The sequence below is a fragment of the Marmota marmota genome, unplaced genomic scaffold (assembly GCF_001458135.2).
Source record: "Marmota marmota marmota unplaced genomic scaffold, marMar, whole genome shotgun sequence".
NCBI classification, from domain to species: Eukaryota; Metazoa; Chordata; class Mammalia; order Rodentia; family Sciuridae; genus Marmota; species Marmota marmota.
Genome location: NW_025999900.1, coordinates 34,258,805 through 34,280,224, shown reverse-complemented (window position 1 = coordinate 34,280,224; position 21,420 = coordinate 34,258,805). Strand labels below are relative to the sequence as shown.

Genomic DNA, 21,420 nt, shown 5'->3' with positions numbered 1-21,420 from the left:
CCCCGCCATTCTCCCTAGCTTTTGTCTGAACTGATCCCATATCTCTCCCACCGTTCTACTTGGCCAGCCAAGTGGGTGGTTTATTGGAGGATAAGAAAAAGGTCCCTCTTAGGGGACTGGAGGAGAATGTAGGGGTCTCACAAGAGATAACCAGAGCCAGGCTCCAAACAAGAAAAGCTCTCCAGAAGACTGTGGCTTTAAAATCAATGTGCAGTGAAAACTCTCCCAGGCAGCAATACACCCAGGTCCCAGGAGCCCTTCTTCCCTGCCAGTAGGCCACACTGGGCATCCATCCTGCTGTGACTGCTGGAAACCACCCCAGCTCCCACATCCATGGTCTGAGTTTTCTGCCTTCCCCAGGCTTAAAGTCTCTGAGTCTGAGCTTCCTGCCATCTGATGTTCCACTCTACTACCAACCCCAAAAGTTCTCTAGGCATATGGTTTCTACAAAAGAAAGCCAGGGGAGGCTTAGGCTCAGGCCATCCTAGTATGTGATGGGCTTCTGGTGGGCTAGGCCTTGGCATTTTAGAAAAAGATCACTAACTCCTCTGGCCTTTGCTCTCTCTGGATCACTCCACCCTGGATCCCAGCCAATCAGAACAGACCCTGCTTCTCTCTGTCCCAGGGGCATGACAGGACACACAATACAGGGACCCTGCCCTTCTATGAAGCGAGGCAAAAACCCCAGCTAGTAACACTCATACCTCAGTGTTCAGTCTTTCACATAGTTCAAAAATACCTGTCTAGTAAGAACATTTAATGTAACCCTTGTTGACATAGGTAGGCAGCAGCATATCTGTTTCCTAGAACCCCAACATCCAGTCCCCTATCTCTGTGTAAGAGCCCCAATCTAAGAACCTGGCACTGGAAAAGGCCTGTATCTTCTCACAAAGTGGGGCCTTTTGCTTGAGGCTTTCACAGTCTTACAGCATTCACATCAGAAGAAATAAATAAATAAAAACAGCTGCTACTTTAACTTCCAAAAACTATACTTGCGAATGGAAAGACCATGCCTGGAAATTTAAACACTAGACCCATGCAACTTATCTGGCAGTTTCTTGACACTTGGGCCAAAGGGCACCTGCTCATTTATAAACATAGACATAGTGAAATATGGGTGTGGACTATGTATCAGCATGCCTACACATATTTCCACAGCCAGGTGTGTACCTTCATGCTCATTTGGTCATATTTGTCTTTTGATGACCAGAAGACATCCTCTTTAAACTTCATAAAGGTCACAGGATGCATATGGCCTGAATCTATCCCACACACCACAAACAATTTGCTCTTCATTGTGCCTGCACCGAAACATGCTTCCTGCTATCCCCCAAGCACTTGTCTACCCTCCATGAAAGCATTTGCTTATTGTCTCCCTGTTTCTTCTCTTATAGGCTTAGCTGGCATGGGCTGAGCCCCTGGTGTTGGTCATCATGCCGCAGCATCCAGACCCTGCGTGTGGTCAGTGGAGATCTGGGCCAGCTGCCTGCTGGAGTTCGAGACTTTGTGGAGCACAGTGCCCGCCTGTGCCAACCAGAGAGCATCCACATCTGTGATGGGACTGAGGCTGAGAATACTGCCACACTGACCCTGCTAGAACAGCAGGGCCTCATCCGAAAACTTCCCAAGTACAATAACTGGTAAGCCCTGAGCTCAGCACCCCTCAGGATGGGGCAGCTGCTTGGATTAAGGTCAATTTTGAGTTTATCAAGACAAAATCAAATTGAACTAGACCTCCCAATGGAAGGAACAGAATGGGAATTAGGAATGATTGATGTTTTTGTATTAAAGGAAGAAGTTAATACAAATAAAATTATTTGGGTTCCTGCCCCAACCAATTCAGGAGTCATTTGCCAAGGATAAAGTCTACCAGAGGACTAGGGCCTTGGGAACCTCCTCTTAGATGGGACAAACCTTGGAGAAAGGGATTAAGATATGAATGGATAGAAAAAAAATGAGTCAACAGAAGAACTATAGACAAAATTGGACTTGAAAAAGCAGTTCTGGGAATGAAGGAGACCTGCTGGCCACACCTTCCTGACAATCCCCTCTCTCCCAGCTGGCTGGCCCGCACAGACCCCAAGGACGTGGCACGAGTAGAAAGCAAGACGGTGATTGTAACTCCTTCTCAGCGGGACACGGTGCCCCTCCCAACTGGTGGGGCCCGTGGGCAGCTGGGCAACTGGATGTCCCCAGCTGAGTTCCAGCGAGCTGTGGATGAGAGGTTTCCGGGCTGCATGCAGGGTAACCAGGGCAGGGACACAGGCAGGGGCACAGATGGTATGACCAGGTTTAGAACCCTTTATCCAGGTGATGCTTTCCTCCACAGGCCGCACCATGTATGTGCTTCCATTCAGCATGGGTCCTGTGGGTTCCCCATTGTCCCGCATCGGGGTGCAGCTCACTGACTCAGCCTATGTGGTGGCAAGCATGCGTATTATGACCCGGTTGGGGACACCTGTGCTTCAGGCCCTAGGAGATGGAGACTTTGTCAAGTGTCTACATTCTGTGGGTCAGCCCCTGACTTCACAAGGTGAGTACCTGCCCTGCTCAGGGAGGACACAGAGGTCCTCTTACACTCAGAGAGAACCCCAAACTCCACTCTCAGACCCTGAGAATCTGTCCTCTGAAAATCCAGGGTAGCATTCTTGGCAAAGGGTGAAGCTATGTTTGGAGAGCAGTTTGAACAGAGTTGAGAAAAGTCAGTCTTCCTGTCTAGTAAAGACAGGAGAGCTGATGAGGCAGGGGGCTTGAGCCATTCTGGGCACAACCACTGCTCCCAAGTGTTTCTCAGTTTGCCAAATCTTGATCCCTCCAGCCCCTGACACCCAGTTCTTGATGCCATTGCTAGCAGTCCTATGACCCCATTGTCCCCAGGGGAGCCGGTGAGCCAGTGGCCATGCAACCCAGAGAAAACCCTGATTGGTCATGTGCCTGACCAGCGGGAGATCATCTCCTTCGGCAGCGGCTATGGTGGCAACTCCTTGCTGGGCAAGAAGTGCTTTGCCCTGCGCATCGCCTCTCGCCTAGCCAGGGATGAGGGCTGGCTGGCGGAGCACATGCTGGTGAGGGCCTGGTGAGGAACTGGGCAGCCGTGGGGAGGGGGTCAGGGCAGGGGCGGGCCTGGCTAGTCTGCCTTAGCTTTGCCTCCTTCCTTCCAAGTGTCAAGCTGCTGTGCAGAGACTCTGCCCAAATGCTTGAAGCTTTGGCTCCAGGTTGCTGAACACTGCTACCCAAGTCTGTGGCAGAGCAGTACACCTGTTCAATGAATAAACATTGATCCCCCCCTTTTAGCCCCTATCTCTGTTTCCCCATGCAGGCCATGCTCTGATCTTTGGTGACCTCCTGTTCCTTCTATCCCAATGCACAGATCCTAGGCATCACCAACCCTGCAGGGAAGAAGCGCTACATAGCAGCTGCCTTCCCCAGTGCTTGTGGCAAGACAAATATGGCCATGATGCGTCCCGCATTGCCAGGCTGGAAAGTAGAGTGTGTGGGAGATGACATCGCCTGGATGAGGTTTGACAGTGAAGGTGAGGAGCACTCAGATCACAGTCTCAGTTCTGGCTCTTATGGACCCCTCCAATGTGGTGAGCTTTTTCAGTGAGAACCTGTTCCTGAATAGCTAACTCTGTCCCATACCTGCACTCAGCCAACCCAGAGACAAAAAGCCTTTCCACACTGGATCTAGGGTCCAGTTCAAGGCAGGGAGCGTGTAGAGCAGGACCTTCTTCAGCCTTGCACCTCAACTTTTCCTGGGGAGTCCTTCCTTTCTTTCACTTCTTCTTCTGACAGGTCGACTCCGGGCCATCAACCCTGAGAATGGTTTCTTTGGGGTGGCCCCTGGCACCTCTGCCACCACCAATCCCAATGCCATGGCCACAATCCAGAGTAACACTCTTTTCACCAACGTGGCTGAAACCAGTGATGGCGGCGTGTACTGGGAAGGGATTGACCAGCCTCTTCCACCTGGTGTCACCGTGACCTCCTGGCTAGGCAAACCCTGGCAACCTGGTATGTGGGGTAGGAAGTCATGTCCCCAGGGCCCAGACCTTAATGATGCAAATCTTCCTCCACATCCCCCATCTATCTTCTGTTCCTTTGGGAGGCACAGGAAATTATGAATGTTTGCAGTTTCCAATCCCAGGCAAGATCTTAGGTCATGTCCCAACTCCACCAATCATTGGTTTGGAATTTGGCTAAATTTACTCCCTTAAGTTTCTCCACCAGTGGATGAAAATGTTTGTTTGGATGAGAATGTTTGTTAAATACTGGTCTCAAGATTATTGGCGAACTAAATAATGCATAAAAGGGGTTTAGTATTACTGCTGAATATATACTAAGTTTTCGATAATAAATATAAGCTGGATTAAAAAACAAAAAAGAGGAAGAGGAAGGACTGTCTTGAAAATTGTTACAGAACGAATTGAACTCAGAGCAGAATCCATAAAGTTTGGTGCATTAGGAAATATAGATGCCTGCCCCTCTTCTGCCCAACTCCTCCTGCCACTTGGCTCCCACTGTCCCCTGCATAATGGCCATTGTTTTTCTTTCTAAATGTCAGTGTTGTTACTCTCACCCTTCCCCTGTATTCTAACCCTTCTTCCACACTAAATCAGCCTAGCACTTTAGTGTTTCCCAGAAGCTAGTTTCTCAACCCTGTCATTTCCCAGGTGCCTCCCTGAGCCCTGCACTCTGGACCTTCAGCTTTCTGGCCTTTTGTAGTCAGAGAGCCCAGAGACCAAGAGGTAGAAGCAGAGAAGTGTATAGTATTAGGAAGGTGGCCTTGTGGTTGCTAAAACCTGTATTCAAGTTTGCCAGGCTGGCCTAGCAGGCACCTTCCTTGTCTAATCGCCCTTCATTTTCTCTAACACCATCATTAAACCCCCCTCATCCAACTGAGAAATCCAAGAAACTTTAATCTTTCCCCACAGGCTACTTCCCCAACCCTTTCATCAACTCTGAATTCAGGGGTATAACTAGGGCATCTTACACCCAGCTTCAATTCCCAGAATAAATACCCTGTGCTAGGGTCCTACAATGGCAGCTAATGAAGGACAGCTCTTATTTGAGAAGTAGGCAGAGGTTGGGGAGAGGCAGTGGGTAGGAGTGTTGACCTTTTTGGCTTCCTTGCTCCCCGGGTCTGACCAGCAACCTCCAATAGAGAAGGCACTGTGCCCATTCAAGGTCCCCATGTTGGTACTTCACACATGCGCCTGATTTGGTCCAAAGCCCTCTCCAGGGCACCTAAAGGTGCCAGGTGATCAGGGCTTCAAAGGTTATACTGCCTAGGCTATGTCTCTTTCTGAGTTACTCTAGTCCTACCATTCTGTCAGGCTCAAAGCAGGCCTAGGGAAATCAACAAAATTCTGTGAGCTTTGAAATCAATTCCTGTATAGTGGGGCACCGTGGCACATGCCTGTAATCCCCAGCAGCTTGGGAGGCTGAGGCAGGAGGATTGAGAATTCAAAGCCAGCTTAGCAAGGGCAAGGCGTGAACCAACTCAGTGATACCCTGTCTCTAAATTAAATACAAAATAGGGCTGAGGATGTGGCTCAGTGGTTGAATGGCCCTGAATTCAATCCCCAGTACTCCCTCCCCCCGAAAAAAAAAAAAAGATCAGTTTGTGTTTGCATTTTGATAGCTCAGGAAGTTCTGTCATCTCTAGTTTGCTGATAGAAAGTCAATTGTCTGAAATACAAAACTGTTATTTTTCCCCTAGTGAATGCAGTTTTTGCTTTAGGTCTGGGAAATAATAATCCTATAAATAAAAAATTCACAGGGGAGGGGTTGGGGTTGTGGCTCAGAAGTAGAATGCTTGCCTAGCATGTGTGAGGCCCTGGGTTCGATCCTCAGCACCACATAAAAAATAAATAAATAAAGGTATCATGCCCAACTACAACTAAAAAAATAAATATATATTTTTTTAAAAGTTCATAGGGGAAAAATTATTGTAATCTCACATCAGTGTCTAGCCCTATTCCCATGAGCCCTGGTCAATGCTAAGTACCTGTAGCTTGGCATAAACATTAGTGCCCTGTAGAACCCCAATTCCTCCTCCACTCTTTTTCTCTGGCAGCACCATTATGGAAAAATAACCAGACCTTGCTGGGCACAGTAGTGTACACCTATAATTCCAGCAACTCAGGAAGCTAAAGCAAGACAATAGAAAGTTCTAGACCAGCTTCAGCAACTTAGCAAGATCCTGTCTCAAAATAAAAAACACAAAGGTCTGGTAATGTAGCTCAGTGGTAGAGTGAGTGCTTGCCTAGCATGTGCAAGGCTTGTGGGTTCAATCTTTAGTACCAGGTGGAAAAAATATCTGATCTTTTGGGGGCGGTCTCCTGGCTCCCTTCATCCTGTTCTTTACCATATAAGGCTGTAGATAGCTTATGAGGCAAAAAGAAATTATGCAAGAGTGTATACACACGTATGTGTGTGTTGGGGGTGGACATAACCTTGGAAGTGACAGTATTTGTATTTCTTCTGCCAGGTGACAAGGAACCCTGTGCACATCCCAATTCTCGCTTCTGTGCCCCGGCTCGTCAGTGCCCTATCATTGACCCAGCCTGGGAGGCCCCAGAGGGTGTCCCCATTGATGCCATCATTTTTGGAGGCCGCAGACCCAAAGGTAACACATGGACTCTGTGCCTTCTTGGTAAAAGGCCTAGCTCTAAACTAGGGTCCACTGTCCCTCCTGTACTTAAAGTTCAGGGAGCCTCAGCCTGGATCTCCAACTGTAGCTGGCTGTCTCCAGAGTTTTTCCCTGGTAAATGCAGAATTTAAAGGAAACAATAGGGTCTGAAAATGGGATAGCTGAGGTATTAGAAGAATGAGATTGTCATTATCAGAAGGGACAGAGTGAGGATCCAAAGAAAAGGGCTGTCTGTGACCCTGTTCATTGGTGTTCTAGGGGTGCCCCTGGTATATGAGGCCTTCAACTGGCGTCATGGGGTATTCGTGGGTAGTGCCATGCGCTCTGAATCCACTGCAGCAGCTGAACACAAAGGTAAGTACATTGCTCATCGCTTCCTCTCATGTGTGCCCACATCACCTTCTGTCTCCCTTTCTAAGCCAGATCTTCTTGCCCTCCCTGGAGTCTTCAGGGACTCCACCTCTTCCTACTTCTGCCTTTACCCCCATTCTTTCTCTTCACTTTCTCTGAGGACATTCCAGAACTGTGAACCTTTTAAACTTCCTCCAACTGGATACAGTGTGCCCTTCCCTTCCTTCCTTAAAAAAAGAAGATTCTTTACCCATCCTTCTCCTGCCGTAGGGAAGATCATCATGCATGACCCATTTGCCATGCGGCCCTTTTTTGGCTACAACTTTGGGCGCTACCTGGAACATTGGCTGAGCATGGAGGAGCGCAAGGGAGCCCGGCTACCTCGCATCTTCCACGTCAACTGGTTCCGACGTGATGAGGCAGGCCAATTCCTGTGGCCAGGCTTTGGGGAGAATGCTCGGGTTCTAGACTGGATCTGCCGGCGATTAGAAGGAGAGGATAGTGGCCGAGAGACACCCATCGGGCTGGTGCCAAAAGAAGGAGCTCTGGATCTCAGCGGCCTTGGAGCCATAGACACCACTCAGCTGTTCTCGCTCCCCAAGGACTTCTGGGAACAGGAGGTTCGTGACATTCGGAACTATCTGACAGAGCAGGTCAACGAGGATCTGCCCAAGGAGGTGTTGGCTGAACTGGAGGCCCTGGAGGGACGTGTGCGCAAAATGTGACCCGACTCATACTGGCAAAATAGCACAATACCAACATCTGGGAAAAGGGAGCCCCAGGCTTGCAGAAAATATGAGCAGTTTGGTGTTAACATCTGAGACCAGACCACAGACCTTCCCCATACACTGTCTAATAATAAGAGATGCTCATTTATTTTATATAACATTTGTACTGTTTTCATTTCCTACCTACTTCACAGGTTTCCCTCTAACATGAGTCTCACCTCTGGGTCACATAAGTAGGAACTGTTAGGAGAAGGCATTGCCCTCATGTATCCTGAGGTCTTAAAAAGATGTAGGCCTGAGCTAGTTCCTCAAGGCAGTCTCCAGGACCAAAATTCTTGATCTCCCACTGAGACATGCAGAAGCTTCTGTAGCTCCATTTACCAGTGACAGTGGTTCCGGTGTTCTCAAATCTGTTCTTACTGGGTATGATGGCACAGGCCTGTAATCCAGCAACTCACAAGGTTGAAGCAGAAGGATCCCAAGTTCAAAGGTAGACTCAGCAACTTAGTGAGACCCTGTCTCAAAATGAAAATGACTCGGAGTCAGGCATGGTAGTGCACACCTGTGATCCCAGCAACTCAGGAGGTTGAGGCAGGAGGATTGTGAGTTCAAAGCCAGCCTCAGCAACTTTAGCGGGGCCCTGGAGGCCCTAACAACTCAGTAAGACCCTGTCTCTATAAAATACAAAAAGGGGATGGGGATGTGGCTCAGTGGTTAGGTGCTCCTGGGTTCAATCTCCAGTATGAAAATAATGATAATAATTTTAAAGTAATAAATAAATAGGGCTGCAGATGTAGCTCAGTGGCAGACTACCCCTGGATTCAATCTCTAGTACCTTAAAAAAATTTTTTTTGGTTTCCTACTATTCTTCAAAAAGATGACCAATTAGTTATAAACACATGCACACCATTATACACTCATGAACTTAAACACATTTAGTGTTTATTATATTATCTTTATTAATGCTTGAATTATCCTTTGGCCATGGGAGCTCAGCTCCTGAGTCTGTTTGACATATTCTATAGTTCCTACTTGATTCTTCCACGCCTGGTATGGTTAACTGTTCCACACTCGTATATTTCCTGCCCCAGACCTGGAATCAACTACTTCTAAAAGCTCCAATTTCTTTCAGTTGAGAATGGTATTTTAAGATTACAATCTATATGCTAAGAGTGTTGATTGCTTCTGGATTGGTGGTTTTTACTAGACTTTTTTGGTAGCTTGAGATAGGAAAATGAAACATCCCATGAAGTCATATTGATATTTCCACTTCCTGTCCAAAATTAGGGCTAAAGAGTTTTTACTTCTATATTACATCTGCAGCTCCTATCCTACACACACGAAAAAAAAAAATCTGATTCTTAAGGACCTAAGACATGAGAGATGAGAGTCTTGGCATATCTCATAATTACTCAATTGCTTTCTAATCAACACATTTTAAGTCCCTAGGTAAATTATAATACTCCTCCCTTTCCGTCTACACAGAGTGATACAAGAAGACAAGGTATAAACACATGTATGGGCATCAGTCACTTCAGAAGATGGAACTTTGCCTTCAAGTTGCCTAGATAAACTGGGCATACTGGCATACACCTATAATCCCAGCTCCTCGAGAGGCTGAGGCAAGAACCCTGTCTCAAAAAAAAGAAAAGGGCTTGGGGTACAGGTCAGTGGTAGAGCATCCCTGGGTACAATCCCTAGTACTGAAAATATAAAAAAATATAAAGTCACCTAGAGATATCTCTCCGACCTCTGAGTGGTCACCAAACTGGGAGTTGAAGTTTCAGTAGGCCAGAAAAAGTCAGGTCAGTCAGGGATTGAAAACTGCTTTCCTTCACTCCTCTCTAGCGCAGCATGCCCCCTAGTGGAGATACTCAAGAGCAGGAAACAGGCCAAAGCAGCTCAGACAGGAGTTAACTCTGATTCTTGGTATACTAGAAATTATCCTAAAATGGGTGCTGAAGATAAAAACTTTTCTGTAGTTGTAACTCTAAGTGTAGCTGGGGAGAGTAGAGGCTGCCCAAATGAGAATCACTTTACAAATTCACCAAGCAACAAGCCAAACATCAAAATCAAGAAAGGGAAGGCCTGTAGAATGCATAGAAATGACAACTGTAATTTTTTTTATTTTTTATTTTTATTTTTTTGTGGTGCTGGGGATTGAACCCAGAGCCTTGTGCATGCAAGGCAAGCACTCTACCAACTAAGCTATATCCCCAGCCCTGTAATTATTTTTAAAGATGTCATTTTATTTCTTTCAATAAAACACATTATATACCCCAAAATATAAATGCTTCTGGATTGATTTTTTTCTAGACATGTGTACTTGTACACATTTCAAAAATCATTATAGGACACAAGGAACATAATAAAATTCATAGGTTTAAGATCTTTTACCTACAAAAGTGAATCAACAGGGGCTGTGGTTGTAGTTCAGTGGTAGAGCGCTTGCCTCAAGTGTGTGAGGAGGCTCTGGATTCAACACTCAGCACTACATAAAAATACAATAAATAAAATAAAGGTATCGTGTTCACCTACAACTAAAAACAACAAAAAAAGCTTATTTAAAAAAAATGAATCAACAGAGCTGGGGTATAGCTCAGTTGTAGAGCACTTGCCCAGTATGCATGAGGTTCTGTGTTCAATGCCCAAGATTACAAAAAAAAATCAATGGATCCAGTGATGGATATTACATTTTGCGTGTTGTTTTGAATTCTGAGACAGAGTTTAAGTTGCTAAGGGCCTTATTAAGTTACTATGGCTTCAAACTTGCAATCCTCCTGTCTCAACCTCCCAAGCCAATGGGGCCAATGGAATTACAGGCATGTGCCACTGCACCTAGCAAATACTGCTACTTCAGCATTTAATATTAGAAGGATTCACTTTGGTCCTAAAACATGATTTTTTAAAATATTTACCATGAATTTTAATGTTTTATTCAATAATGCATAAGTTCTACAATACTAAGGATTGAATTAACAAGATGTTCTTCAGGTGTAAGCTAGATTTGCAAATGGTAAAGAGAAGAAAAGGAAAGATATTATCAAAAAATAAGTTATTGAGACTGAGGCAGGAGAATCCCAAGTTTATGCCAAGCTGGGGTGGGTGGGGGTGGTGGTGTTGGGAGTGTATATCAGCAGGAGAGCACTTGTCTAGCATATGCAAGACCCTCTGTTCAATCCCCAGTACTTAAATACACACACACACACACACCCTGAGTTTAACAGAAATTTTGTTTCGTTTTCTGGACCATAGGTGCTAGAATCATATTAATCATAATCCTTTGTTCATGGTACATCTTTGTCACTGTTTCATGCAAGGCCTTCTCCATTTCAGTATTTGTTTAATTATACAATGAGCCTGGGTATTTTTATACTTTCTAATACAAAAATAAGGCCATATTGGTTTTGTATTCCGCAGAATATGACACCAGAAGGACTAAATACCACCTTTTCTTTAGTGCTGGAAACTGAAACCAGAGCCTGAATGTATGCACTCCCACTGAGCGAGTTACACCCCTGGGCCCTACCACCTTTTTAAAAATTTAATGTTGTTTGCACAATTCTCCAAGAAATAAAAATAGAAGAAATCAACATCCCTTTTTTATTTATTGTTTTCGCGGTGATGAGAATCAAACCCAGGACCTAGCACATGCTAGGCAAGCACTCTAACACTGAGCTCCATTCTCTGCCCACTACACCATTTTAACGGTTACCAGGCACTTCTTGTACCATGTGGCTCCTAATTTATTTAACCAATCCCATATTGTAGGATATTTGGGTCTATTTTGTTCCCAATGTTCCACTATTATCAATGATTGCTATGCAAAACATAAATTTTATGCAGGGTCAAGCTAAATAAGCCGAAGTGGTACTACTTAGTCAAAGTACAAAGCTGCGAGAAAGAGAACTTGATGCGGAGAGACAAAGCTTTGCTCAGATAAAACATTCTGGGAGGGTGCAGAAGTGGAAATAAGCAAGGCATTTATTTTACGCCTGGCAGAAATACTTAAAAAGGGGGGGGGGGAAGATTACAAAAACAATACAAGTAGGTTGGGAAAAGTTTTTATTAGAAAGAATAAAATGAACAATGGACCACTTATGGGTTCTTAGGAACTAACTAAAAGCTGCTCGAGGAGGATACTTCAGAGAATCAGTGAGGTGGGGAGGCATGGAGAAAAATGTGTGGTGACTGGAAAAATTAACCTCAGGTAAAATATCCATAGGACTTTAAAAAATTGAACTTAAAAGGCAAGGAAAAGATCAAAATAAGTCCAGATTTTCCCCGCTGGACAACCCAGAAACATGTTATTCTAGGCACAGAACTGCCTCCATAATTATGGAGTCCAGGGCAAGATAAAAATACGGGCCGCTTAAGTTACTAAGAATTTCAAGGGCTGGGGATGTGGCTCAAGCGGTAGCGCGCTCGCCTGGCATGCGTGCGGCCTGGGTTCGATCCTCAGCACCACATACAAACAAAGATGTTGTGTCCGAGAACTAAAATAAATGAATATTAAAAGATTCTCTCTCTATCTATCTATCTCTCTCTCTCTCTCTCTTAAAAAAAAAAAAAAAGAACTTCAAAACGGTGACACCAGAACATTATTACACTAAGCATGGGACTCTTATAAGGGCAAAGCCCTCTGTTAGACCACAAAAGTCGCACGCCCACAAAGCAGGTCCCAGCGACGGGCTCCGGGGGATATCACCCCAAAGTCTTCCAGCAAGTGAGCTCCAGCCAGAGGAACTGAGGGCCCGCAATCCCCTCTCCGCCCTTAGGGGGCTAGGTACGAGGAAATCTGGCAGCACTTCTAAGGGTCCCGAGCAGGTGGGGCTTAATGGAGCTCAAACTCCAGACCTTCGCACCCGCACAGCGAGGTCACGTCTCCCAACCCCCAGCCCGGGCAAGGATCCCCAGACGTGGCAGGTCCCGGCCTTGGACTCAGCCCGGTTACTCATAAACCCGCAGGAGAGGGTAGGAGGCGGCGCGCGTGCACACCCTGAACCCGCGGCCGGGTACTGAGCCGCTCCGCGAAAACAGAGGGAAGATCGGCAAATCCTGATGGGCCCAGGGAGCGTCTCAGGGAACTGACGGAACCCGAAAGGCCCAAGGAGACAGAAGGGTGTATTAGGGAGCGTCTGCAAAGACTGCAGAGGGAAGCCAGGGATCGTCTAAAAAGGACTAAGCGGAAAAGGGGAGGTCTAGTAAAGGCTCTTCCTACAAGAACAAGGTTTCCACAAGCTAAACCCAGAAGGTCCCCCATCTGTGACGTAAAGGCGTCGGACACTCTTTGGGATAGAGTCGATGGAGCTTAGGCCGGCAAAGAGAACGAAAGAGAACGCTGGGGGATGGGACAAAGTGGAGGCTCCGGGGCAGTGTCCAAGAAGTTCAAGGCCAAATGATCTTTAGGGATCAACGGTAAATTGCATCCCTCGCTAAAATACCTCTCTTAGTAGCTAATCATCAACCGATTCTTTTGTGAACCCCGCCTCCCAGTCATTACGTCTAGTTCCGCTGTCTCTTAAGCAGAAAGCTACCAGTTTCCCTGTAGCCCTCTCCACCAAGAGTGAATGCCCCTCCTCTGTCACGCACTTCCTCCCGCCCACCGATCAATCACCGTACTCGGCAGTCCAGTTAGCGGATCAAGGGGGCGGAGCCATCAGGAGCGTCGCGTGACGTAGACAGCCTGCCGGCGGGGAAGCCGGGAGATGCATGACGAAGGAGGCGCGTGACGGAGGGGTGGTTGACGGAAGCTGCGGCAGCAGTCGGTGTAAACAAGGCCTCGCGCCTCCGCGGGTCCTGCGACCGTTCCTGGCTAGTGGGTGGTCCCGCACGGGGCGGTAACCGCCGGCTCCAGTGGGAGGTGCTTCTCGGCTTCCTCTCCTCTTTGGTGTACACACCCCCGGAACCCCACGTGGGCGTGAGGCAAAGAAGGAGGGGGTGTTAGGCAGACTTCTAACTTCATTGGCTGTCGTTGCTGCCGGCTCCTGAAAGAAAGCACTCTGATTGGTCGGTAAGGGGGGTTGTCGGGGGTCTCTGAGTCCTAAGGCTTTTGATTGGTTGGATGAGATAAGCTAGTGAGGCGCTTTCTTCCGCGAGTGGTTTTGATTGGTTGACCGGAGGGGTTACCTGGGAATCCACCCCCCAGGGGACTTTGATAGGTGAGTTTGAGGTAGGAAGCTGGGAAATTCCTCTTGAAAGGATTCTTATTTGTGAGTTAAGGTCGCACCCTAAGCTTCACTCCGCGTTCTTTGCTCACAGGATTGGGGAAGGTTTGTGTTCCTGAAGCGTTGGGAGTTGTCATAGGCTAAAGAAACGGGATCTCAGTCACTAAGAAGGGTCTCCCTCCTAGAGATAGCTACCGCCGTCAACTCAGGAGACCCTGGTCTTTCTAGAGCAGACTTTGCTTTCACCAAACCCAAGGAGGTGACAAGAGGAGCCTCTGCACAGGACCTAAGGATGCTGTGACCAGAAGATGGGCTCTCGGAACAGCAGCAGCGCAGGATCCGGGTCTGGAGACCCCTCTGAGGGCTTGTCCCGAAGAGGGGCTGGCCTGCGTCGGAGCGAGGAAGAGGAAGAGGAGGATGAAGATGTGGATCTGGCCCAGGTACTGGCCTATCTCCTTCGCAGGTAACTTACTCTCTGGTGTGGCTCCACAAAGTGCCACCACAGTCCCTTGATCCCAACTCTAGGCAAGAAAATTGCAGAGGATAGGGAATGAGCTTAGTCCAAGACGCTGTTCTGTTTAAACCGAGCAGCCTTTCCCTACTGCACACCCATGGCACTCAGCTCCATGCCCAGTAAGAGTGATTCTTAACCTGGGGCCAGTCAACAAAGGACCCACTCTTGTGTTGAAGGGGCTGCTTAAGGGAATTTCTCTGGCTATAACTACAGAATGTGATCTAACCTCCATGTAAGTAAAAGGAAAGAAAAAAGGGGGGGCATTGATGGGAAAGGAGTTATTTGAGAGGTAAAGAGTTGGGGAGGGGAGTGTTGAAGTAATTGACACATGATATGAGACCATGTGGATTTACTTGAAAAATGAGTTTAAATTGGCCTAACTCTAACAGTTTTTTTAAAGATTTTTTTTTTTAGTTGTATGGACACGATACCTTTATTTTTATTTATTTATTTTTAAATGGTGCTGAGGATTGAACCCAGTGCCTCACACATGCTAGGCAAGTGCTCCACCACTAGCCACAACCCCAGCCCCAAATTCTAACACTGTTTTTGAGGAAAGAATGCCTTGAAGGGAGTAACCACCAGGAATTGACTGGAAAGGGGTACAGCTGGCTTTGTTTCTTTGTGTGTGGCTCCTTAGAAGATAAACTTTGAGAGCCCTTAAGAATATTGTGTTCCATGCTGGATTCCTCTAACAGAGGCTCAGAAGGAAATGCTCTCCTGTTTAGTTCTTGGAGAGGTCAGCTTAGTAGGTCAGCCACCACAGCATGTTAGGGTTCTCTGCTCTTGCACCAAAAGTACAAATCAGTTTTCTACAGTGTCTTACGGGAGACTGAAAATAACAGCCAAGGGCTAGTTAGCCTCAAACATCAAAATGAGTACCAAAGGTAAGAGCTGGATAGCTGTTGACTCTGAATTTAGTTGGTTTGGAGAAAGGGGTCCCCTCCTTTATAATGGGGGGGGGGTCTCTCCACAGAGGCCAAGTGAGGTTGGTGCAGGGAGGAGGTGCAGCAAATTTACAACTCATCCAGGCCCTCTCGGACTCGGAGGAAGAGCATGACAGTGCCTGGGATGGTCGTCTCGGAGATCGATACAATCCACCTGGTAAGAGGATAGACCAAAACCTTAATGTTTAAAGATTTTTCACTAGGAAACCCTTTTTTATTCTGGTGAAGGATAATAGGTTAATTTGAAAAAAAAAAAAAAAAAAGAGAGAGGATGGGATAATTGAGGAAATGAGGGAATATAGCCCCTGTATATATTCAGCCATATTGGGTGGGCTTGGGCATAATTTTGCTGTCTTCTGGGGCTGGAAGACCCAGAAACTTCTTTTTGGTATTCACAGTGGATGCAACCCCTGACACCCGGGAACTGGAATGCAATGAGATCAAGACACAGGTGGAACTGGCCACTGGGCGGCTGGGACTTAGGCAGGCATCCCAGGAGAACAGTTTTCCTCGAATGCTACACCAGGTAGGCTTCTCCACCTCCAGCCAGCTAGCTGCAGACCTGCTAGGCAACCAGAAGCTCTGCTAGCCCCAGAGAGAAAAAAGAAGCAAACTTTGCAAGGAAATCTCAAGTGCTGGGGCTGGAGAGTTAGCCAGTCCATATTGGACAGACTACTGTGTGTGGTGTCTGTTTCGGTAGCAAAAACAATTTCTTTGGAGGAGGGGGTTGGTGTGACTGAAGTGGCCCTCTATTTCTGCTAGCAATATTCCCCAATCCCTTCCATTTAGAGAGAACGGGGCCTCTGCCACCGGGGAAGCTTCTCCCTTGGAGAACGGTCTCGAGTGATGTCTCAGTGAGTATGGGGCTTGATGGAGAGATTCTAAGGGCCAGATAGATCTTTTCTCCTAAATATTGAAGGGGTAGGTGTTAAAGGATCTTCCGAGATATTAAGGTTAGTTAAAAGGGGTTGAGGCTTTGAGAATAAACAAAATGGAAAAGATAGAAATTTAGAGGATGGTGGAATAGCTGAAGGTAAAAGGGAATAATGTTCTTGTACTGGCGTTACATTCTGCTAACTGAAATTCTTATTCTGAGCTCCACTTACCCTTCACTTTGCTTCCCCAGCTTCTTGCCCAATGGTCTGGGCTTCACTGATACCTACTCACAGAAGGCTTTCTGTGGTATCTACAGCAAAGATGGTCAGATCTTCATGTCTGCTTGCCAAGGTACCAGACCCAGCTCCTATAATTATACTGCCTTTCTCTGGAACAAGGAATGAGTTTACTGAGGACAGAAAGTCACAGACCATGGAGCTCAGAACCTAATTTAGTGATGCTTAGTTAGCACCTGCTTCCCATGATAAAGGAAAGAGTCTACAGAGAGAGAGGTATGATCTAGGAAGGGTACAAAAAAGGTGTTCCATAATTCTGCCTGATTCCTACTTACACAGACCAGACAATCCGACTGTATGACTGCCGATATGGCCGTTTCCATAAATTCAAGAGTATCAAGGCCCGGGATGTAGGCTGGAGCGTCTTGGATGTGGCCTTCACCCCTGATGGGAACCACTTCCTCTACTCCAGCTGGTCTGATTACAGTGAGTATACACCAGACTTCTATGTCTCCAGCCTAGAATATGAGATCTCCATGCATCCTTCTCTGAGACAAGACTCCATGTTCTGTCCTGAGAAAATCACTCTCAAGGTGCTCTGATGACCTTACCTTTTTCCTGTGTCTTCCATAGCTTCATTTCCACATTCTGTCCACAGCCCTGAAAAATTTTTGTTTCTCTTGCTTCCCTTAGTTCATATCTGCAATATCTATGGGGAAGGAGACACACACACTGCCCTGGATCTAAGGTATTGGCTTCTCTTTCTCATCATACTCTCTAGAAACTTCTCAAGGAAGTCTCCCCAGGAGCAAACCTCTTGAACTAAAACTCCCGCTTAGAGGGAAAAGTATACTGGTTGCAAGTTTCTCTGCATGGATTCCTGGGAGGGAATTGTCAGCCAGAAGACCAGGGTGAAATAGACAGTTACAGGATCATTTATAGGTTCTCACTAAGGTGGTCCGCATTCTAGCATGTATTGGAAGGCTTTCTTGTTCTTTTTTTTATAATCCTTGTCAGATTCTCTGTAGATTAACAAAAGCTATAGGGTAGTCCACCCAACACAACTCCTTTGCTTTCTTCAGACCAGATGAGCGTCGCTTTGCTGTCTTTTCCATTGCTGTCTCCTCAGATGGACGAGAAATACTTGGGGGGTAAGTGTTTGTGGGGGATGTCCCCCTCAATTAATGAGATAGAGGAGTTCTGCTAGAGATCACTTCTGCTGTCACAGAGGCTGAACTGTTAGCTATGGAAAACAACCAGTCTTCTCTAAAGTTGGGGTTTATGAGCTGCTTCCCCTCTTGCTCACCATTTTCCCAACATGAGGAGACAGTTCTCAAGTCTCCTTGAAAACAAAGCTCACTCTTGTCCTACTTCCTGTATAGGAACAGACAAGGGCGTGACCCTCAAGAAAGCTTCTCAGCTGGACTCTCCAGAGTATACATAAAATTGGTCCACTCAGTCATGGCTCTAGCACTCTCCTTATCCCTTCCCTTTCAGGGCCAATGATGGCTGTCTGTATGTCTTTGACCGAGAACAAAACCGGCGCACCCTTCAGGTATTATTCCTGAGACTTAAAGCCTCTGTCTTCTGGTCTTTGACCTATTTTAAGGAATCTTAAGTGTGTTAGCCTTCTTCTCCTCTAGATTGAGTCTCATGAAGATGATGTGAATGCAGTGGCCTTTGCTGATATAAGCTCCCAGATCCTGTTTTCTGGGGGAGATGATGCCATCTGCAAAGTGTGGGATCGACGCACCATGCGGGAGGATGACCCCAAGCCCGTGGGTGCACTGGCTGGACACCAGGATGGCATCACATTCATTGACAGCAAGGTGGGCAGAGAGGCAGGGCAGCACAGCCAGGCTACTGAAGTTCTGGTTGCCCAGGAGGGTGTGAAGGATACTGGTATGGGTATTTGACAAGCTCTTCATTAGCCAGGGTGTGCAAGAGCAGGAGTTTAGAGAACGGGCTTAAACTAGGAAACATGAGCTCTCTCATATCTGCCAATCCTTAAGAAGCAGGCAGGGTTTTCTTTACAAGAAAAGTAGAGGACATCTAATCTAGAATAAAATAGGATATTCAATCAGTACCCTGGACAAAGAAAGGAAAACCCTAACTAGGGGGTGAGATCTGAAGCAGAGCATCAAAGATGAACTCACCTGGATGAAGAAAGAGGCAAGCAAAATCAGAAAAGGAAAGGTTCTTACCCCTCAGCTAGAGCAGGGAACTAGATTAACAGGTAGTGACATGGCAAACTCTGATCTATCTTTGGATTCATAGGGTGATGCCCGGTATCTCATCTCCAACTCCAAAGACCAGACCATCAAGCTCTGGGATATCCGACGCTTTTCCAGCCGGGAAGGCATGGAAGCCTCACGCCAGGCTGCCACCCAGCAAAACTGGGACTACCGTTGGCAGCAGGTGCCCAAAAAAGGTGAAAATGGAAAGAACTGAGATGTAGACTTAAGAATTGGGTTGGAAAGGAAAGTACTTGATCACTGGTAGGGTCTGGCATGGGCTCAATGGATTCATCTGTAGCCTGGGAGTCCCGGAGCCCTATTACAACCCCCTTTTCTAGGCATTAACCCTTGATTCACTGGCCCACGAGGATCACCCAGAGCCAACCAGTACAAAAGTATATCGATCTGTTGACTGTTGGGTGGGGAAGGAGTTAATATTTGAGAGCTGGGGACATAACTCAATGGTAGAGCACTTGCCTAGCATGTATGAGGCACTGGGTTCAATCCCCAGTNCCCCAGTGTTGCCCTAAAAAAAAAAAAAAAAAGTCAAGACTAGAGAGACCATTGTCTCTGAGTCTTTGCTAAGAACAACTGGACAATCCAGAAGCAGACTCCCTAATCTAGAGCTTTCCATGAATCCTTACCCAGCCTGGCGGAAGTTGAAGCTCCCAGGGGACAGCTCCTTGATGACCTACCGAGGCCACGGGGTGCTGCATACCCTCATCCGCTGCCGCTTCTCCCCGACTCATAGCACAGGCCAGCAGTTCATCTATAGTGGCTGCTCCACTGGCAAAGTGGTTGGTAAGGATTGTGTCAGAACAGGGGGCCTGGGAAGAGCAGGAATGTTTCTCTGGCATTCCACCTATAATCAGAGCAACCAAAAAAAAAAGCCAAATGACAACTCCTAGTGAAATTTAATTTGGCCTGGAGCAGGGGAGGCTTAAACAGAGAATAAAAAACATTCTCTTTGTGAGCATTTTAAATTAAGAAAAGGGACATGGAATTCTGGTCAGTAAACATAATCGATTACTAAAAATATAGTTTGTTATGTTTTCTTAGTCAAGGAAAGGGGTTACAGATGAAAGGTAGGAGGAAACAGGCAAAAAGAATGACACAAAAAGAGAGCATCAAGTAGCAAAGGACTTGCAATCACTGAAGCAGGAGGAATGCACAAAAAGAAACACAAGCAGAACTATAGATAGAAAAAGCTTGACAGCATGCTGCACCTAGGTAGGTACCCATGCAGAAATGAGAGATGCACCTTGTCCAGCCAAGGACAAGCAGGTGCAGAATTCACTTTTGCCACTGTCTGTATCTTGCTAAGAGGTTTAAGGCAACTGTTTTCTTAAGTTAGGCCTTTGAATTTTAGCTGAGGATCAGGGATACCAACATACCATAGCCTCAACCTAAGCTGGGGAAGGAATCCAAAATAACCCCATTCCCATGGGAAAATGGGAAGTTGCCCAAGAGTTAGGTCATTGGTGCCTTTTGGGGAGCCAATGGGTGCCTTAAAGGTCTGTGGCAGCTCCTCTCCACTCTGGCTTTCCCGGACAGTGTACGATCTCCTCAGTGGCCACATCGTGAAGAAGCTGACGAACCATAAGGCCTGTGTGCGTGATGTCAGTTGGCACCCCTTTGAAGAGAAGATTGTCAGCAGTTCGGTGAGGTTGCAAGTTTGAGGGACCAGCACATGTCTGGGACTTAGACCTGGGAAGGGGCAGCACCCCCTGACTACTTGGTACCTTCTGCCCTGCAGTGGGACGGGAACCTGCGTCTGTGGCAGTATCGCCAGGCTGAGTACTTCCCGGATGACATGCCAGAGACAGAGGAACGCACCAGTGCCCCTACCCCAGTGCTCCGCTCTTGTACGGCCTTTTCCTCACCCCAGTAGATCAGACGTCCAGCTCCTTACAGGGTGAACCTCTCAACAAATTCTCTTCCTCTTTCTCCTCCTCTTTCTCTTCTGGGGAATGTCTGGAGGAATCTCTGGAATTGGGTGGCAAGAAACGGAAGCCCAGGCTTTTGGCTAGCCCTGGAAGATCCACCCCACAAGGCCAGGTGGTCTTCTCATGTATGCACACCCAGTAGGCTTGGGTTCCTATCTCTGGCCAGGGTCTGGTGGGACTTCTGCCAGCAAGAGAACTGTCCTGAGTGTTTTTAATCATGTTATGATGTTAGGTGTTTGCTCCTAGATAGATGCCTGAGGACAGGTGTAAATTAACCTGTCAGCCAGGCCCATTGCCCAGGTCTTCACATTGAGGATTAGATTGGCCAGTCAGAGAGCCAGGTGTCCTGGCCTTTCTTCTTGAGGTCTAAGGGGGTGGGGAGGGCAGGATAGATAAAGGTGTTTCCTTAGCACTCTTCTGGGGTGAAGATTATGTCTTCTCTCTTGCCTGGGTCTTTGGATTTGGACAGGCTGTGATGTGAGAGGCAGGGGTCTCCAAAAGTTTCATGCAGCCCCACATGGCACAGGCCCTACCTTTCTGAAAGTCCTGTCATGTTGGAGGTCAGCAGCTTCAAGGAAGGAGGTTGAAATAGGGCTCCTTTGTCCTCTCACTGGCTTTGGCTCCCTCAATAAATCCTCTGTGGGAACCTGGCTCAGTGTCTCTGCTCACTGTCTCTTTTTCATATCTAGTTCTTTTATCCTCTCACTTTAACAGTTTCAACAAAGCCTTCAGGTATGCTCCTCAGTAGAAGAAAACATCCTTT

General features: G+C 47.0%; 3 protein-coding genes across 21 annotated transcripts in view; 2 read left to right on the top strand and 1 right to left on the bottom strand.

Moving 5' to 3' along the window:
* The window catches only part of Pck2 (phosphoenolpyruvate carboxykinase 2, mitochondrial), an 8,795-nt gene extending 908 nt beyond the window's left edge, over positions 1 to 7,887 (top strand). Inside the window, exons 2-10 of the mRNA XM_015492459.2 lie at positions 1,395 to 1,640; positions 2,060 to 2,244; positions 2,330 to 2,533; positions 2,878 to 3,065; positions 3,371 to 3,533; positions 3,796 to 4,014; positions 6,494 to 6,631; positions 6,914 to 7,009; positions 7,277 to 7,887. Of these exons, the coding sequence (XP_015347945.1) occupies positions 1,395 to 1,640; positions 2,060 to 2,244; positions 2,330 to 2,533; positions 2,878 to 3,065; positions 3,371 to 3,533; positions 3,796 to 4,014; positions 6,494 to 6,631; positions 6,914 to 7,009; positions 7,277 to 7,731 (1,894 nt within the window). The 3' untranslated portion in view covers positions 7,732 to 7,887. The remainder of the gene's footprint in view (positions 1 to 1,394; positions 1,641 to 2,059; positions 2,245 to 2,329; positions 2,534 to 2,877; positions 3,066 to 3,370; positions 3,534 to 3,795; positions 4,015 to 6,493; positions 6,632 to 6,913; positions 7,010 to 7,276) is intronic.
* The window catches only part of Nrl (neural retina leucine zipper), a 30,608-nt gene extending 17,124 nt beyond the window's left edge, over positions 1 to 13,484 (bottom strand). Inside the window, exon 1 of the mRNA XM_015492471.2 lies at positions 13,357 to 13,484. The gene's annotated coding sequence lies outside the window, so the exon portion shown is untranslated. The remainder of the gene's footprint in view (positions 1 to 13,356) is intronic.
* On the top strand, positions 13,418 to 21,307 carry Dcaf11 (DDB1 and CUL4 associated factor 11). Of its 19 annotated transcripts, XM_048798778.1 has the most exons (16): positions 13,444 to 13,552; positions 13,996 to 14,006; positions 14,130 to 14,341; positions 15,392 to 15,519; positions 15,761 to 15,888; positions 16,152 to 16,216; positions 16,489 to 16,589; positions 16,814 to 16,960; positions 17,168 to 17,222; positions 17,557 to 17,625; positions 17,972 to 18,029; positions 18,118 to 18,303; positions 18,752 to 18,905; positions 19,360 to 19,512; positions 20,266 to 20,372; positions 20,468 to 21,307. In XM_048798778.1, exons 1-16 carry the CDS (start codon positions 13,447 to 13,449, stop codon positions 20,600 to 20,602), a joined length of 1,815 nt encoding a protein of 604 aa, XP_048654735.1. In that variant the 5' UTR covers positions 13,444 to 13,446; the 3' UTR covers positions 20,603 to 21,307. The 19 variants fall into 19 exon arrangements, with proteins under 19 accessions (XP_015347833.1, XP_015347788.1, XP_015347877.1 ...); XM_015492347.2 differs by lacking the exon at positions 13,996 to 14,006 and having other exon boundaries at positions 13,418 to 13,747; positions 14,135 to 14,364; XM_015492302.2 differs by lacking the exon at positions 13,996 to 14,006 and having other exon boundaries at positions 13,424 to 13,552; positions 14,158 to 14,341.
* Positions 21,308 to 21,420: the final 113 nt, after the last annotated feature.

Excerpts from the sequence above, each read along its gene's own strand:
- Dcaf11 (XM_048798778.1), top strand. The coding sequence starts at position 13,447 with ATGACGAAGGAGGCGCGTGACGGAGGGGTGGTTGACGGAAGCTGCGGC. Across the intron at positions 17,626-17,971 it reads GGACGAGAAATACTTGGGGG|GGCCAATGATGGCTGTCTGT; the intron begins GTAAGTGTTTGT and ends CTTCCCTTTCAG. Across the intron at positions 20,373-20,467 it reads AGAAGATTGTCAGCAGTTCG|TGGGACGGGAACCTGCGTCT; the intron begins GTGAGGTTGCAA and ends TCTGCCCTGCAG.